This window comes from Colias eurytheme, chromosome 30 (assembly GCF_061535395.1).
Source record: "Colias eurytheme isolate Ceu_HAF_F1 chromosome 30, ilColEury1 Martin Lab GWU primary, whole genome shotgun sequence".
Classification (NCBI taxonomy): Eukaryota; Metazoa; Arthropoda; class Insecta; order Lepidoptera; family Pieridae; genus Colias; species Colias eurytheme.
Window position 1 is genome coordinate 1,310,484 of NC_143009.1, and position 19,015 is coordinate 1,329,498.

Genomic DNA, 19,015 nt, shown 5'->3' on the forward strand with positions numbered 1-19,015 from the left:
AAATTGTCAATTGTCATTTGCTTCGTCGCTAATGGTGGATTGCGTCGGTATAGCGTCTGCGTAGCATTCGTTTTATTATAATTTGTTTATTGTTTTACTTAATCACTAACCCATTTAGTTATTTAACACACTAGTCATCATGTCAACGGACGAGAACGCGGAAATTGTAATATATACATCGGTGTCATAATAATCTCTTTGTAGGTTTTTCTTGACTAAAAAGTTGTTTTTTCCAGGACTGGGGAAATGAGAGGTTAAGTCGTGCACAAAGAGCTGTTGAGGCGAATACATATGATGTGGATTCCTGGTCTTTACTCATACGGGAGGCTCAAACCCGGCCTATCAATGAAGTTAGGACTATGTATGAAAAACTCATTACTGCATTTTCAACTACAGGCCGGTTTTGGAAGATCTATATTGAACAGGAGGTCAGTTTGGTATTTGACAAATTTTTGTGTATGTCTTTATATGGAAAACTTGAGAAATAGACGAACTTAACTTAACTTTAAAACTTTTTTATTCATTTAAACTTTTACAAGTATTTATAAATAGCTGCTAACATTACTTAGAATGTAAGATATAATAGTTTATATTGCGTTTTATCTGCAATAATGTACAAAATAGATTATTTACTACTATTTAAGGTAATTTTAAGGCTTTTTTCTACTGTTTGAATGTAAAACATAATTACAGTTAGTGAAGCAGCTTAGAATCATAAACATAATGTCTCGTTTTCATGGTAAGCAAAGTTTATCAACAATGTTCCTGGAAACTTTGAACATTTCAACATGTGTTATAAACTCTTAAGGCTGCAGTCTAGCAAAATTGCGTTTTCAACAAGTTATTTGACAATTTTTTCCCGGCTAATGAAATGATAAACTGAATTTTTTTTTCTTGTTTATCAATTAGTGTTATATACGCAATGCGCGTGAATTTTTTCACATTTATTAAGTTACTTTATGTTACCTTAATCAGGCCTTCAAGATAAGTCTCTTTCCCCCAAAGACATTTCGAGCTAAGTTTGTGCACTCACTATGTTGCAACCGATTACAATTTACACAATCTGATCAGCGCATTATTATCCTTATATAGTCGTTATTAAAAACTGCTGAATACATTTGCCGAAAAACTTATGATTTTCTTAATTAGAACGTTATAAATTCATTAAATTTCCCAATTTTTGCCTTACAAAATCTATTGATAAATACTGCTAAAAGTTATTTTTTCCATTAATTTATTCGAGTTGGTTGAAGACCAATGAGTATTAATCCTTTAAAAAAAATTTTTTTTGAATTTTGATAATTCTTTAAATATTAAAAAAATATTTAAAATAATTAGGAAAAATCCTAGCGAATTTCTTTAGTCGCGCTCCTTGTGCCGGAGCGTTCTGACGTGTGCTCTACGCTCGATTTTCCTTCATACCGAAGTGAAAGTTGCTCTACTTCATTAAATTAAATATTTTTGTTAATTGATTATTTTTATCTTAGTTTTGTGCAAATATTCGTATTTTTAAACATTTGATTTCGATATGGAAAATAAACGAAAAAAATACGCGTGTAACTACACTAGAAAAAAAATTATCTTCGAACATAAAGTTAATGAAACCAAATAGATTGCAAAGGTGATTGGCAACAATTTCTTTATTTTACGGGGTGTCAGTAAAGGGATGTATATTTCTTTAAAACTAAAGTAAGCTCATAAATTTTCTTATAATATAATTTTTTTGAAGTTCCAAAAATGTTTATTTTTCGTTTGAGAAATACGAAATATAATATAAACTTGTATTGAGAACTTGAACTTTCCAAGTTCATCCGGGGAAATCCCCATACGGGGAAAATGATTTGTTTACTCCAAAATTGATCCGAGGTGTTTTAATTTTTTCTTCTAGTCATTTTCAACGTAGCGGCATGTTGTTTGATTATTAATTTTGTAACTTAAATACAGGATGTTGGTTTTATATTCTGATCTTACAGACGCGCTGACAAATTTAGTCCGCCATTTCTAGTTTAGTCTACCAACTCTAAGTACCAATATTAAAACGAATGGATTATCATCACATCATCAAAACTCAGATGTAATGGAAGATCACAATAACATAGAAAATTCAGTGGGTGTTGAGAACTAAACAAACAGAAGTAACAGAGACGCGAAGAATAAAAAAAGAGGACGAAAACGATAATTCGTTGATGCTTTCCCTTTTCGACGTATTGTTAGGGTACATCACCAATCTGCAAAAAACAAAACTGATGATTCCCAATTGCTGATTAAAAATGAAAAACAAATAATCGACAACAGTGGTGAAAATTTGCTGATCACAATGAAACATCCTTCAGTGGTAGCAGATTTACTCATTTAAAATGTATCGGTGAACAGCGTAAAGGAGAGGAGGACAGGAAAGCATTATGAATGTGGATGGTGGATTGTATACAGGGTGTAATCGATAAGTATGTGCAGGCGATTATGACGTTATTATTGCAGGTATCAAAAAACTTAAAACTGATATCGAAATTACTTTACCTAATGAGCAAAATGACAATAATAACTTTTTAAAAGTATAACGAGAAATATCTAAAAAATTTACTTTATACACTCCCATATCAAAAAGGGAAAATGGGACAAGTAGAAGTTAAATGTCTAATTCCGGCAAAAGACATGAATGCGGAAGATGCGGTTAAAAAAATTTAATATTTGAAATACAATGCAAAAAATAACACTTTTGTCATAGATAAGAATCATGACTATTTTTTCCAAATTCAGGGACAACTAAACGTTGCAGAAGCAGAAGTCTGCTTATTTGCTGTTTGGACTGGAGTGAATCATTCGTTAAAAATAGAATATATAAAAAAGTATGTAACGTTTAGGCAAAATAAAATGATGGACCATTATCAAGATTTTACATAAATTGCCTACTGTCAGAATTGATTGATTCGAGACTTCAGCATTCGATGCCCATCAAGGACCCATCCTATATCATTCAAGCGATTGAAAAAAAAGAGATAAATCCAGTGCAACCGATAAAGCATCAGAATGCTAGCAAAAGATTTATTAGGTTTATCAATATAAATCTATATATTATACATAATATAATAAATCTGTAGAAGACGCGAAGACTGACATCCGCGCGGACGGAGTCGCGGGCGGAAGCTAGTCAGAAATAAATATCTTTTGTTTTCATTTGCGTATTTTTCTATTTTATAATTTTTTAACACAAACATTACATTTTTTTTATTAATATATACAAAATTTGTTTATCCGTTTTATTAGTTAAACTGAACAACTTTCACTAAGAAACTTAGGTCGAAAAAAATGTACAGAGTTATGCATTTTGTATGGAAAGCTTATTTTTTTTTATATTTCGTCCAAATTTCTTTGTAAAAGTTGATCAGTTATATAAACATGAAGTTGAAGATATCAATAGAAAGTATTCGCAAATTTTGTGTACTGATAAAAAAAAATCACCCGGTGTAATTTTCACGAAAATTGTTTCAAATTGTCATTTTTGGTACTTATTACGAATATTAAATTATACGAATGATTTAATTTTTAAAAATTAAGTGGAGCAACTTTCCCTTAGTACATTTGTATTATTTACATATAGGATGACAGGATGCATTTGTTTGCACTACTAGACCAAGCCCTTAAACTTAGAATACAAATATGAACTGAGGTTGAAGCGGCATATGTGTAAAAACCTGTTCCGTTTGAAGTCATCTTATTTAGCTTGGTCACATCGCTAACTCTATTCGGCTAATGGTTTAAATGTATATTCTATCTTTGTCTAACGCAGAACGGCTTTAACTGCTAGTTTGTTCGCATATAACGCTTCTATGTCATATTATATATGTATTCTAAGCTCTGCAACACACAATACACAACCACCACAACATGCTGTTTCAACTTTGTTGTTAAAAATTTATGATTACCATGAATACTTGGCATATGAAGAATTAAAATTCTTTCCTTTTAAATAGTAAGAAGGTTCAACTCAATGTTATTTTAGTTGCCAACAAAAATAAGTGAAAAGACTTAAGTTTACATTTTAAAAGCAAAAATACAATTGAAACAATTTATTCTTAGATGTATTATTATTATTTACTTTTTTCACAGATGAAGGCAAGAAATTTTGAAAAAGTCGAAAAGGTTAGTATCCGTACAGCGTAAGTTAAGTTTTTTAAATTCCTAAAAGCACTGTGATATTAAATTTAAAAAAGTTACTCTATAGTTTAAGTTTAGTCTATGCTTGTAATAGATGTAATATGAAAATAAAGATAAAAATATATGACACATGTTTTTTTTCGGTTAGGGTGTCTGTGTTCAGACATGTTGGAGGTGATTTTCTGTGGCATTTTAAATAGATCCTAGATATTTAAATAAATATTAAAATTACAAAAAAAGAGATTGTAGTATGAGTATTATGGAAGTAATAGTTTTTTTTGTAAAAACAGTTATACAGAATGCCTAAGAAGGTCACTTTTGACATGTATTTTATCCCTATTATAAATAATATTTAGTTCATAATTAAAATATATGTACTTAAATTAACACCAAAAATAGACATGCCCTTTATCCTTGTATAAAGAAAATGGGGTTGCAAAATGAAAAATGATATTATTGTTAGCTTGTAAATATATCATAATTTCTCCATAATATGTTAAATCTTTTACAATTGTCTGACAAATTTATTAATTTAAAAATCTAGCAAGAATCTTCTGTTAAATATAACAAATCGATCAAGTACGAGTCAGACACGCGGGTTCATTACATATAAGCTAAAGTACAATTGTAAAAAAAATGGTCACACCATCCAATTCGTCACCGCGCCAACTGTCGCTTAACCTCGATTTTTATTATTTGTTGTTATAGTGGCAAAAATAATAAATCATCTGTATCTGAAAGTATGGGGACTAAGGAGTAAGGACCATGCAAAACCATTTTTTTTCTTTGTATTCGTCAAGCATAACAGCTATTGACGTGCATAGTATTTCTGGTCATATCTGTATAAGGAGAATATACTATTATTTCACAAAAAAAGTGCATGGCGCGAAAAGATTATAGAACTAACACCATATTATTAACGTTGCTTATTAAGTAGTATTTTTCAAATGTAACGAAAAAATATATACATATAAAAAAACTGCTGGATCTGATTGAAGTCGACACACAAGTGCTAAAGTTACTGAAAACTTTGTCAGAAATTAGAAATTAAGAAATTAGAAATTAAGAAGTAAGAATTAAATAATTACATTAGTAAAGAAATTAATAATTTATAAAATACATAGTGATTGGCCCAATATAATATACTAGCTTTCCGCCCACGGCTTTGCCCGTGTATCAAAGAAAAACCCGCAAAGTTCTCGTTCCCGTGGGATTTCCGGGATAAAACTATGTGTTAATCCAAGTTAGCTTCTATATGTGTGCTAAATTTCATTATAATCGGTTCAGTAGTATTTGAGTGAAAGAGTAGCAAATATACATACACATACATCCATCTTCACAAACTTTCGCATTTATAATATTAGTAGGATGTTGGTGATGCTCAAAATGTGGCAAAAATGGAAAAGATAACAATTAAGCTAATAAGCTAAGTTTAAGTACAAGTCTTCTCACGAGGTAAGATTCTTTCTTTGATAAAATTTACGTAAATTATATGTTTTTTGGGTTACCTTAATTTCGACAATATATAGTTTAATTATGTTTAAAATTATCATGTTCCCTTATTTTGGGCTTTAATCGAGAGGTGAATCTAAATGAATACCTAAATTTTAATGTCAAACCTATTTGTCAGGGTAAAATTATACTGTATTACGATATTTAGTTTTATAAACGCAGAATGGAGCATAATTTTCTATATAGACAGATGGATCTTTCTAGAAGCACGTGATCTTTTTTCCGCCAGAATAACACAATCTGGTATTTTATGGTAAATGTTTAGTGTGCTAAAATGTATGCGTATAACAAATGCAAAGAAATAAACAAGTAATTATTACAATAACAGTGTTAAAAAAATCTTACTGAAAGTTTAAAACATATCCTTATGATTAATTCTTTTGGCGCTACCTATCCTACCCTCTTATTTTACAAAAAACAAGAAGGTTTTTACTTCAAAATTTTGAAAATTTCAATAAAGCAGTTTCAGCTACAGACTCCTGATGATTCGGGTAATAAAATTTACATTAATTCGTTACTACAAAATTAACATAACTCTTATAAAAATGAAAAATCTAACAAATTGTTCAACAGCTTTTCCAAAGGTGCCTGATGAAAATTCTTAACATTGAACTATGGAGGCTGTACCTTAACTACGTGAAGGAGACAAAGTGCATGTTGCCGACATACAAGTAAGTAAAATTTTAGTTGTAATGGGCCCTTTTCACAATGGGTAGCGTTGGCCTAAAAAATGATCGTGGATGTTGGCCGCTTTTACTGCGATTGAATGATGAATAAACATTTACAATGACGGCCAATCATAGACTTTTAGGCCCTCTACACTATCGTGATTGCCTCTACTCGCCCAACGATGCCCATTGTGAGGAGGGCCCATAACATGGTTTCTAAGTTATGAAATTACTTCAAAATTCAATCACTATATCCATCTATAGTCCATAGTTCTTAAATAATTGTGTGTATTAAAAGGTCGTCAAAATGCGTCCGCGAGAATACATTGAGATTAAAACCTATTTCGTAGCAGTTACGTTTCAAATTCTTTTATTATAAAACTCTGCCTAATAATAATAATTACGTCAATGTGCACAATAAATGTCTAATCTGTAAATAATGATTTTATTCTAGAGAAAAAATGGCTCAAGCATACGACTTCGCCTTGGAAAAAATCGGGCTCGACATCCACGCGTACCCCATTTGGAACGACTATGTGACGTTTTTGAAGTCGGTAGACGCTGTGGGATCGTATGCTGAGAATCAGAAAATATCTGCTGTTAGAAAGGTAAGGAATTGTAAAAATATTGTAGACTAAGATATTTTTTAAGTAATACATATCTATACATCTATACATCTATACAAATATTATAAAGAGGAAAGGTTTGATTTTTTGTTTGTTTGTTTGTTTGTATGAATTGAATAGGCTCCGAAACTACTTGGCAGATTTGAAAAATTCTTTCACTGTTGGAAAGCTACATCATTTCTGAGTGACATAGGCTAGGTTTTATCCCGGAAATCCCACGGGAACGGGAACTATGCGGGTTTTTTTTTGAAAACGCGGGCGAAGCCGCAGGCGGAATGCTAGTAGGTAATAAATAAGTCAGGTAATTGCCCGACTCGTGTAGACGAGCGATAGAGATGTACTCTGTGTTTGAGTTAAAGAGAAGATTGAGCGAGGCTTATAAACTGCCGGAAAATCTTCCGGAGAATCTACCTGTGCTTAACTTAAATCTGATGTTCCTTTTAAAGATTTATATTTCTGACTGTGTGTTGCAATCACTTTTGTATACAATTTCTTCGTTTTTAGGTGTATCAAAGAGCGGTGATCACACCTATAATTGGAATAGAAACTCTATGGAAAGACTATATCGCATTCGAACAAGGAATTAATACTATTATTGGTAAGTTAAGCTGCAAGATCACTTTAAGATACTCTTACTTTTTTACTTTGTTACCCTTAACCCTTGAGACATTGAATTTTGTATCATTTACCTGAATATTTTTCATTGCTGTATCATTATAATCGCGTTAGAATAAGATCTACGACCTGTTTTACTAGTTTCAACGGTTTGCTTTGTCAATAAATGGACTTTTTGGCAACCCTAGAAATAAATTTAAAATTTCAGTTAAAATCAATGCATACTTTTTTATTTAACTATTTTTTCAACTATTACATCAAAATCACACAAAACACTCGACACGTATTCTAACTTATCTATCTTAATGAGTATTTATTTTAAATTATATACACATATGTATGTTTATCTGATAACAGTCCTCTGGTTTCCATAACAAGCGAAAGCTTAGTATGGGATCAGATCGTGCCGTGTGAGAAAAATGTCCAGAAATATTTATTATTCTAACTAATTCCACACAGCGGAACGAATGGCCATGGAACGTTCCAGAGAGTATATGAACGCGCGTCGAGTTGCCAAAGAGCTAGAAACTGTAACACGTGGTTTGAACAGAAATATGCCGGCTACACCGCCTACTGCGGATAGAGAGGAGATGAAACAGGTAAAAAAAATATTCTAGAATATTGCAGAATGTTCTGGAATGTGCTAGAATAGTGTGGAATGTTTGATAGAGTTGGTGAAATGGCATGAATGGTTAGAATGTTCTAAATAGGTAGTGGAATGTGCTAGATAGTGGAATGTGTTAGAATGGCTTGGAATGTGGTAGAATGACTTGGAATGTGGTAGAATGAGATAGAATGTAATTGAATTGTATGAAATAGTTGGTGGAATGTGTTAGAACAATTGGAATGTGCTTGAATAGTGCCAAAATGCACATAGCATTACATTTTGAATTATCGTTATAATAATAAAGGACTTTTGTTAATTCTATACTTAGTTTTCATTTGAAAGCGTGTTTCTATGCGAATATATTTTGACTTTTTTCACAACTAAAAATTTCACATCTTTTTTGACGTGACAACGTCTTATAATTCGATAGAGCCGGTTGCACGCACGCAAAAACATGACTCATGCGGCGTTACCTCGCTCTGAGGCGTTCCATGTAAGGCTTGAAGTGCAAGCGAGAGTGACAAAGAAGCACAATCGTTGTCACGTTTCAACTATCGTCAGTAAACTGACTTTACAGACAACCAATTTTTTTTATTTTTTTTCGCCAGGTGGAACTATGGAAAAAATACATATCCTGGGAGAGATCGAACCCGCTACGTTCGGAGGACACAGCGTTAGTTGCCCGTCGTGTTATGTTCGCGATAGAACAATGTCTCTTGTGCCTGGCCCACCACCCGGACGTGTGGCATCAGGCCGCACAGTTCCTGGACCATTCCGCCAAGCTGCTGCAGGAGAAGGGGGTGAGTTGTGCTGTTATAGTGCGTTATAGTGTGTTATAGCGGTGTTATAGTGCCTTATAGTGTGTTATAGTGCGTTATAAGATAATAATATTTTAGTGATGTTATTGTCATAATGGCGGTATTATAAAAGGTGTAGTATTTTAGTTGTGTGCGTAGGTATATTGAAGCTATAAGATAAGTGACATTAATTTGGATATTAAACTCAAACATCTCAAACGTTTATGGTGCATACTAGCGGTCCGCCCCGGCTTCGCCCGTGGTACATGTTTACGTTTTCTCTATATAAGAACCATCCTCGTACTTCAAGGAATATAATAAAAAAAGAATTATCGAAATCGGTTCAGCCGTTCTCGAGTTATGCGCTTACCAACACATTTTGCGATTCATTTTTATATATAAGAAGATTATAATGTGTGTTATAATGATATTATAAAAGGTGTAATACAAATTTGCTATTAAATAAACTTTATGGAGAAATTACAACTTGAATCTAACATTTTGAAAAGGTAGAATTTACCCCTTAAATTTACTTTTATGTGACCCATGTTTTTTTTACCAATATTGAAAAAGATATAGTAAAGTATATGTTACATCTCTTTTTATTAATTTTGACAATAACTTTCAGGATTCAAACGCAGCAAAACTATTCTCTGAAGAAGCAGCCGCGGTATATGAGCGGGCGACGAGCGGACCGTTAAAACAATCTACATTATTGCATTTTGCACACGCGGATTATGAAGAGAGTCGATTGCATTATAATAAGGTATTTAATTATTATGAGTAAAAAGGTGTAGATATTTAACTCCACACACACACACACACACACACACATATATACACACGCTTGGCAATGTTGAATTCAAACAATGTCTATGTTTATAATGAAAATAGTTTTGAACCTAAGATTCATTATTAAAGTTTTATTCGTAATTATTATTACTAAGTTTATCATTCTTCACTTCTGTCCATTGTCATAAGAATGTTTTTTTTTATCAAACTTGAAAATTACAAATTTTTGAAAAATATAATTTTTTTAAGCACTAATAATAATAATTAATTGAAAGATTGAAATTTTTTTATTTGAATGAAACATTTTTACCCCATTTGTAATATTTCAGGTGCACCAAGTATACACACGCTATCTAGACATGGCGGACATCGAACCCACACTAGCGTATGTTCAATACATGAAATTTGCACGAAGAGCGGAAGGGATAAAGTCCGCTAGGACCGTGTTTAAACGGGCTAGAGAGGATCCTAGGTATCTATTTCATATTAATAAAACGTAGGAAAGTTATTTTAATAAATTTTATCCATACTAATATTATAAAGCTGAAGAGTTTGTATGTTTGAACGCGCTTAATCTCAGGAACTACTGGTCCGATTTAAAAAAGCAAGGTCGCGTCATAACAATACCGTCACGTCATGGAGAAAGGCGATGATTTTGGCCCCTCTGAATCTTGCCAACGAAGTTTCACTTCTGACACGTGTGCTCGGCACACACGCTCTTTTATAATAAATATTTTATTTTTTTTCAGATCTCGATACCACGTATTCGTAGCAGCGGCTTTAATGGAATATTATTGTTCTAAGGATAAAAACATAGCCTTTAGAATATTCGAGTTGGGCCTGAAAAAGTTCTCACACATTCCCGAATATGTGCTCTGCTATATTGATTATTTGTCGCATCTTAATGGTAAGTTACATCTACTAATATTATAAAGCTGAAGACTTTGTTTGTTTGAACGCGCTAATCTCAGGAACTACTGGTCCGATTTGAAAAATTTTTTCAGTGTTAGCCCATTTATCGAGGAAGGCTATAGGCTATATATCACCACGCTAAGACCAACAGGAGCGGAGCAATGCGGGTGAAACCGCGGAGCTCAGCTCGTAAAATATATTTTAAGTAATAGGTTATTACAAAAAAAGTTACTTTTCCTTCTTTTTTCGCATTTTAATATTGCTATCTACTTCTATACTATTGTTTTGATCAATATACATTAATCATACTACAATAATTTTATTTGTATGTCCCTTTAGAGGACAACAACACGCGTGTCCTTTTCGAGCGGGTTTTGTCATCTGGTAGCTTGAAACCGGAAAGCTCGGTGGACATTTGGAATCGATTCTTGGAGTTTGAGTCAAATATTGGAGATTTGATCAGTATTGTGAAAGTGGAAAAGCGGAGACAGGCTGTGCTTGAAAAGGTGAGGTTTTTGTGACAGTGTAGACGGTATTTATAAGTTTTCTAATTTGTTAATAGTAAAAGTATGACATTGTCCAAAACAAAAGTCTGCTTACGCGTGTATTAGGCAGAGTTTATATGTCATTGGAACTCCTGTATTATTCTTTATTTTGACTAAAAAACAGTGCAATTGTACCTTTGCAAGTTATTCACTATATATGTCAAAACAATATTATAAAAATTATAATTAAAATATAAAAAAAATAAATAAACCACGTAATATAGCGAGTTCCATGGTAAATATTCGAGCATATAATATATTAATTTAAATTAATTTCTAAATTAATTTTAATTTTAAAATTTGCTATTTTTATTAACATGTTTTCTATTATAATTCTACTAAAATAATATTTATTTTACAATATTTAGATTAAAGAATTCGAAGGCAAAGAAACAGCGCAACTGGTCGACAGATACAAGTTTTTGGATTTGTACCCTTGTACAATTGCTGAGCTGAAATCGATTGGATACACTGAGGTTAGTAGATTTATTTTATATTAAATTAAATATGATTGATAATAATTGGTATGTTAGATATATATATTGAAGTTCAAAACAATAATTTTAAGAATATTTTTTGTCTGTATTTCGTAAATATCGTTTTAACGTTTGAACTAATTTTTAAAAATCCAAAATGGCAGTTTATTCAAGAAGACTTTCTTGAATTTACTGTTTTTTAAACATACTGTCATGTTATACATATAACTAATTGACTCAAAGGCAAAGTATTTCTTAAATAATTTGGAAAATCCAAAAGTGCACGCCTCATAATTTTTTTTAAATAAATATTTATTAATTATTATTTTTGTTTATTTAATAACAATTAAACCACATCGAATCAGACCCTGAAAAATGAAAGGGTTCTATTCCTGAGCATACTCAAGCGTAAGAGAAAAAAAAAGACTCGATTAGTAAAGTATTTCGGTCGCTATCGTGTTAACAAGAAAAAGGATCCGCACATACAGACACACGGACGTCCAAGACAGAACTTTTTTAAACTGTTTTTTAACTAGTTTAAATAACAAAAATGACATCAAAAATATCATGAACGTTAAAAATAGTGTTTTTTCTTAATATGTGTGTGTATGTATTATCTTACAAGTGCAATGTATGATACATAAAGACATTTTAAGTTTGAAAAATCAGATGTTTTGCGCGAAGTGACAGTAGTACCCACCTCAACGCTTCGCTTATGAGGCGTGCAATAAGTCACATCAAATAAATACATGTTTTAAACGAAGTACATAATTTATGTATTTAATGTACAAAAGATATTACAAATTAACTTTTTACTTTCTAATTAATTAAAATAACAAAAAACTTATCTTTTCTCGACTGACCGGTTGGCTTGGTTGGTAGTGGCCCTGCCTTCCAAGCCACTGGTTGTTGGTTTGATTCCCACCCGGGGCAAATATTTGTGTGATGAACATAGACGTTTGCTCTGTGTTTGGGTGTTAATTATCTATATAAGTATTTATTTAAAATTATATATGTATGTTTATCTGGTTTCCATAACACAAGCGAAAGCTTAGTATGGGATCAGATTGTGCCGTGTGTGAAAATTGTCCTGAAATATTTATTTATTTGTTTCTAGGTAGCAGCGATGTCAAATAAGTCTTGGGCTTTGGGTGGAGCCTTAGCGGGTATATCGCCTGAACTAGCCGCAGTTATATTGGGACAAAAGTAAGTTTACACTTTAGGAGATATATAACTAACTAGCTTAGCCCTGCTGGTTAAGCCTTGATAAATCTAACACCGAAGAAAGAATTTTGCAAATCGGACCTGTAGTTCCTGAGATTAGCGCGTTCAAACAAACAAACAAACTCTTCAGCTTTATAATATTAGTATAGATTTATTATGGCGGAGTACAAGACACTTAAATAAAATGTTGTTTTTAAACGGTCTCTACCGAAAATTTATATATGTAATTTTAACATTAAATTACTCTCCAGAGTTAATATTCTTTGTCATTTTTCAGAGATAACGATCCAAATAAAGACATAGCTCGTCCGGACACGAGTCAAATGATCCCGTACAAGCCGAAATCGAACCCGCTACCCGGAGAGCATCCGATACCTGGTAAGAAACAAATTATCTTTATACACTATCTATATCTTTCCATAATACACAACTGTGAGCCTACTTTAATGGGAAACTAAAGTTAACTAGGTTATTGCAGCTGAATACATTTCGATGTATTTATGTATTATCTTATATATAAAATTTTCGTGTCACAATGTTAGTCTGCATACTCCTCCGAAACGGGTGGACCGATTCTCATGAAATTTTCTGTGCATATCGGGTAAGTCTGAGAATCGGCCAACATCTATTTTTCATATGTACCACGGGCGAAGCCGGGGCGGACCGCTAGTCTTAATATATATAAATCTCGTGTCACAATGTTTGTCCTCAATGGACACCTAAACCACTTAACCGATTTAAATAATAAAATTCACACCGTGTGCAGTTCGATCCAACTTGAGAGATAGGATAGTTTAAACATGTAGGTACCACGGGCGAAGCCGGGGCGGACCGCTAGTTAATAATAAATATTTCAAAACGATTTTCACACACGGCACGATCTGATCCCATACTAAGCTTCCGCTTGTGTTATGGAAACCAGATGGCTGATAAACATACATATAATTTTAAATACATAGTTATTAGATAATCAACACCCAGACACAGAGCAAACATCTATGTTCACACAAATATTTGCCCCGGGTGGGAATCGTGGCCACGACCTCTGGCTTGGAAGGCAGGGCTAGTAACAACCAAGCCAACCGGTCATTTATATTATCATGTATTTATATTATCATGTTATTTCGCACTTTTTTGTGTTTCAAGGTGTTTTCAGTGTTGTGCAAACTGATGCCGCCGCCGAACTCGCACTTTTTTACACATTTCAGCCATTTTTTACTCATCCCGCCCAGGTTTTTACACTGTTGTTCACTTTTACGCCACGTTTTTCCGATTTTTCGCATTTTTTGTACATTTTTCTCATTTTTACAGCTTTGTGACCTGGAATGAGACTGTTAAACGTTATAAACTGCATTTTTTACGCGTTTTTCACAATTATTACCCATATTTCCCCCACAGGTGGATCGTTCCCCATGCCCCCGCCGTGTGCATTGCTATGCACTATGATGCCGCCGCCCAGTTCGTTCCGCGGGCCTTTCGTAGCCGTGGATAGACTTATTGCGTTGTTCAATAGAATCTCGCTGCCGGATAAACGTGAGTATAAATATATCTTACTTTAATAAACGTGAAAGTTTGTGAGGATGGATGTATGTATGTTAGTTCCTATTTCTTAGGAAAAATGGACAGATTTTGATACTACTTCGCAATGATGTAGCTTATGTACCAGAAAAATACACTTGAGTGCTTTGACCGCGGGTGAAACCGCGCGGCATAACTAGTATGTATGTACTATTTAATTTTGATACAGAAGGAAGGATTTATGATAACTATGATAAAAAATTCAGTTGTCGAAAACAAGCAAAAAAAAGTAGAATTAAGCACTTAACTGTAATTTTTAATATGTTATGAATGAGAGAAATATGTTATGTATGTCTTTCTGTTTATTTTTCTATCGAGAAATCGTATGTAATTATAATATCTGTATGTTTGTATGTGTATTACCCTCCAGTCTGCATATCTATATTTGTATGATATATTTCTATATTTATATTTGTATGTTTGTATGTCTGTACACAGCACCTTTACCAACGGAGGGTGGAGATAGCAAGCTCTTCGATCTCGCTCGTTCCGTGCATTGGATAATGGATGATGACGGTGTTACCACTGTTACTAATAAGGTGAGGTTTTTGAGGGTAGTTTGAGAAAATTTGTGCGGAAAGTTGGGGGTAGTTTGTAAAAAAAGTTAAGGTAAGTTTTTGTTGAGGGTAGTTGTTAAAATAAAATGACGATACATTAACGTAAAATTTTTGTTGAGGGTAGTTTTGAAAAATAATAGCGTAAGTTTGGCTGTTGAAGGTAGTTTTTAAAGTGAAAAGGTAGTACTTTAAACTGTGATTAGAGAAGTTTTATGAGGGTAGTGTTCGAAAAAAAGGGAACTGCTTTGTTGTAGATTTTAGTGTATCTATTCAATGTAATTTTTTTTTAATCAATGTAAAAACTTAGAGCTAGTTGTAATCAACCAAAAAAAATACCATTAGCAATTTTTTATTAATATAATATTAGTTTTTGATGTCCATCTTTTTTTTGTTCATCTCTTTAAAATTATAATTTATCATACAATACTATAGATTTGTTACTTCTTTAAACATTATCTTTATATTATTATTCACTTAAAATATGTATAATAAATTGTTAAATAAATAAATAAATTATTTATTTATCTTATTTATTTATCAACAGGCTCGTCGCCGAAAAGCAGGTGACGATTCAGATGACGACGATCTTGGAGTCGCTCCTCCTGTTAACGATATTTATAGACAGAGACAACAAAAACGTGTTAAATAGAGACGGATATATGGGAATGATGGGGCGTGTGAAAGAGACGGAATATCTATACATCTATACAAATATTATAAAGAGGAAAGGTTTGATTTTTTGTTTGTTTGTTTGTTTGTATGAATTGAATAGGCTCCGAAACTACTTGGCAGATTTGAAAAATTCTTTCACTGTTGGAAAGCTACATCATTTCTGAGTGACATAGGCTAGGTTTTATCCCGGAAATCCCACGGGAACGGGAACTATGCGGGTTTTTTTTTGAAAACGCGGGCGAAGCCGCAGGCGGAAAGCTAGTACTACATATTTTGTTAATAAAACATGTTGGAAAGGGATAGTAATATTGGATGGTCTGGTGTGTGAAAGAGATGGAATGACGGAATAAATCGTTTCATGTGTATCTGATTTAATTTTAAAGGAAACAAGCAGATGTTTTGCCAGAATTACAATTATTTCAAATATTATGTATTATTGTTCAGTTTTAATTGTGAAAATTAAGATAAAAATCCTTATGTATTTGGAAAATTGCGGCCTTTGCGTTTTGTTAAATGTATTATTATTATGGAAGATACGAGTGTGAGAAAGAGACGGGATGAGGTCTTAATTGGCCGTGTTCAATAATTTTGGAAAAATAGTCTTAATATTGTAAAGCTATTCATTTTCGTCTATTTGTTTTGACGTAAATAATTGATAGAGATAAAAATATTTTAAGATTAAGTAAAAAAAATATTTTAAATAAGCATTTTTCAAGCAATAATGTATTTTATCGGTATACATAGGATAGGTTGAAACGTAAAACGTAAAAGTACGTCAATACAAAAAAAGTTTTTATTTTTACAAAGTGATCTTAAGTTTGATTCCCAGTTATTTTCATTTTCTTACAGTTTAGAAACTTGAATCATGAAGTATTGTAATTTTGTTGATCTAACCTTAAAATTAAATAGTATAAAAAAGAACGTGTGTGCCGAGCACACGTGTCAGAAGTGAAACTTCTTTGGCAACATTGAAAGATAACAAAATCGTCGCCTTACTCCATGGAGTCATGACGTGTCGGTATTGCCATGACGCAACGAAATTTTACTCTCAACGCGCCTATAGAAGTTTCACTTCAATAACCAATATAGTTTAACAGAAATACTGCCAATTGGTATCTAAATAAAAGAGTTTATTTTGTATGCATTGTAATTAATAAAATAAGTACTGTATTGTATTGTTTTGTGTTTAAAATGAATTTAGTTAATGTAGGATAACGAGAAATAAATTTTTGTACCATACTTTTTGTTTCATTTTACCCTGTACCTTTAAAATCATTCACTTTCATATTCAACCATTTATTACACGTGTCACTATTCAGATATACATCGTGTATAATCAATCTTTTATTATAAAATAGTAAATATACATAAAATACCACTACCATACTCCGAAACGCTGGACCGATTTTGATGAATTCGTGTGTGCATATTGGGTAGGTCAGAGAACCGGACAATATCTATTTTTTCATTCCCTATGTCCTAACTCGGAACTCCTAAGTGATAAGAGTAAGGCAGCACAGCATTTGAGACAGCTAGTGTTAAATTAAATTCTCTCGTTAGTTGCCATTCTTACATTATACTCTTCGGAATTGACTGAACCCATTTTTATGAAATTTTATGTTAGCTATATTGAGTAAATCTTGGAATAGGCTGTAAACTCTTTTTTATACCTTTAACTCTCAATTCTCAGAAAAACGAGAGTAAACTTTATTTTTTTTATTATGACACTTCATGGTTATCAATGGTTATGTTAGAAGTGCAAAGAACAGACAAAATTGCATTTTAACGATCCTACTACACATTGCACATGCGGCCCCAGTATTTAGGAAATATTGTAATATTGCACTGTGATCATACTGTGTTGTGGTTATGCCCATTAGTTGTTCTGTCGCTATACCATCGATTGTAAGGCATAATATAGGCTTAGATCGCTAAAACACAAACACGCATTTTTTTATACTTACATTTCACACAGCCGATTATCTGTTATGTAAATTTTCTTGTGGTGTAGACGGTGATTTATTTATTTATTTATTTACGGCATACGCCAAACCATACATATATTAAACTTAATTCTAAACTTATCACTATGTTCTTAGTTCTAGGTACCTCTTACATTCTTCACCTATCGTTCCAATCCCTGACACAAACAAATCATATACTGGTGCAGAATTGAGGATTGAGTTCAGCAGTGAAAGCATGCGAGGCACCGGAGACTGCTGGCGTTGAACCGTGCGTGTGCGCCAAGCAGCTAACAGTCGGTGGCTACGAGCCCGTGTATAATTGTCAGGCACATTAAGCCGTAAGAGCATTTCTACTAAATCATTAGAATCTATTTTATTGTATAAAACGTTAACGCCCGTAGCACACCTCCGCTGCAGAACTGTAACAGCGGAACCGCAGTAGTTTCGCTCTGTCTTGTCCCGTGTACGAGAAGCGGAACAGTAGCGAAACTGCCTGTTCTAACACATACATCTAACTATTTTTAATCTCTTTCTTCGCGCGGTTTCGCCGATCTCTTCTAACGCCAGCCACACTACCGCGCTCACGCCGCTATTTGTTTGCGGTGCCGCATTGTTTTCGCGCGTGTTTGTCAAAACCGACAAAAATAAAACGCGGTACTACATTGTTTTTGTAAAAATTGTAAATCATCAAAACTCTGAGGGGTCATTCTAAAAATGAATAAAATGTATATGTATAGAAACGATCTTCATGGGACTCGAGTTCTTTACATAGTAGGTTTTCTCCTAATTTCTTTCTTTTTTTATTAATCTCATGCACCCAAATTCTACGAGTTTTATGTCTTTTCAAAGTTAAAGTCCACAATAATATTTCTTCTTCCTCTGACTCCGACAACGACGACATTTCGCTTCGATCGATGCTTCTTGACCACATTCTTGACTGACTCGCATGAGGTTTCGCCGATGTCGGTTCCACTAATCAAACTACACTTGATCACAGCGGAATTCATCTAGCGGTTCCGCGGTCATGGTATCGCAGCGGAGGTGTGCTACGGGCGTAAGAGCAAATTTAACAGTTGATAGACTTCTACGAAGTTCCAGCGAGTTATAACCCAAACTACCCAGCAAGAATTTTGTGGGATACAGATATGGGTAATAATTAAAATTTCTCGCATACAAGTACCTTAAGAACTTCTTTTGGACCTGCTCCAACATAAGGACATATTTTTTCTCTTAGGGACTCCAGACAATGGAATTAGTCTCTAGAATACTCCTAACAAGTGCCGAGTAGAGAACTCTAATAGCGCTATCTGAAAGT

General features: G+C 33.1%; 1 protein-coding gene across 1 annotated transcript; it reads left to right on the forward strand.

The window, feature by feature from the left end:
- Nucleotides 1–27: 27 nt before the first annotated feature.
- Nucleotides 28–16,969, forward strand: su(f) (cleavage stimulation factor subunit su(f)). The gene is made up of 19 exons (XM_090118527.1): nucleotides 28–166; nucleotides 237–428; nucleotides 4,108–4,140; nucleotides 6,241–6,338; nucleotides 6,790–6,943; nucleotides 7,466–7,559; nucleotides 8,036–8,175; nucleotides 8,792–8,983; nucleotides 9,609–9,746; nucleotides 10,102–10,244; nucleotides 10,522–10,679; nucleotides 11,024–11,190; nucleotides 11,598–11,705; nucleotides 12,823–12,911; nucleotides 13,207–13,307; nucleotides 14,328–14,462; nucleotides 14,946–15,046; nucleotides 15,609–15,758; nucleotides 15,999–16,969. Exons 1-18 carry the CDS (start codon nucleotides 140–142, stop codon nucleotides 15,711–15,713), a joined length of 2,175 nt encoding a protein of 724 aa, XP_089974653.1. The 5' UTR covers nucleotides 28–139; the 3' UTR covers nucleotides 15,714–15,758; nucleotides 15,999–16,969.
- Nucleotides 16,970–19,015: the final 2,046 nt, after the last annotated feature.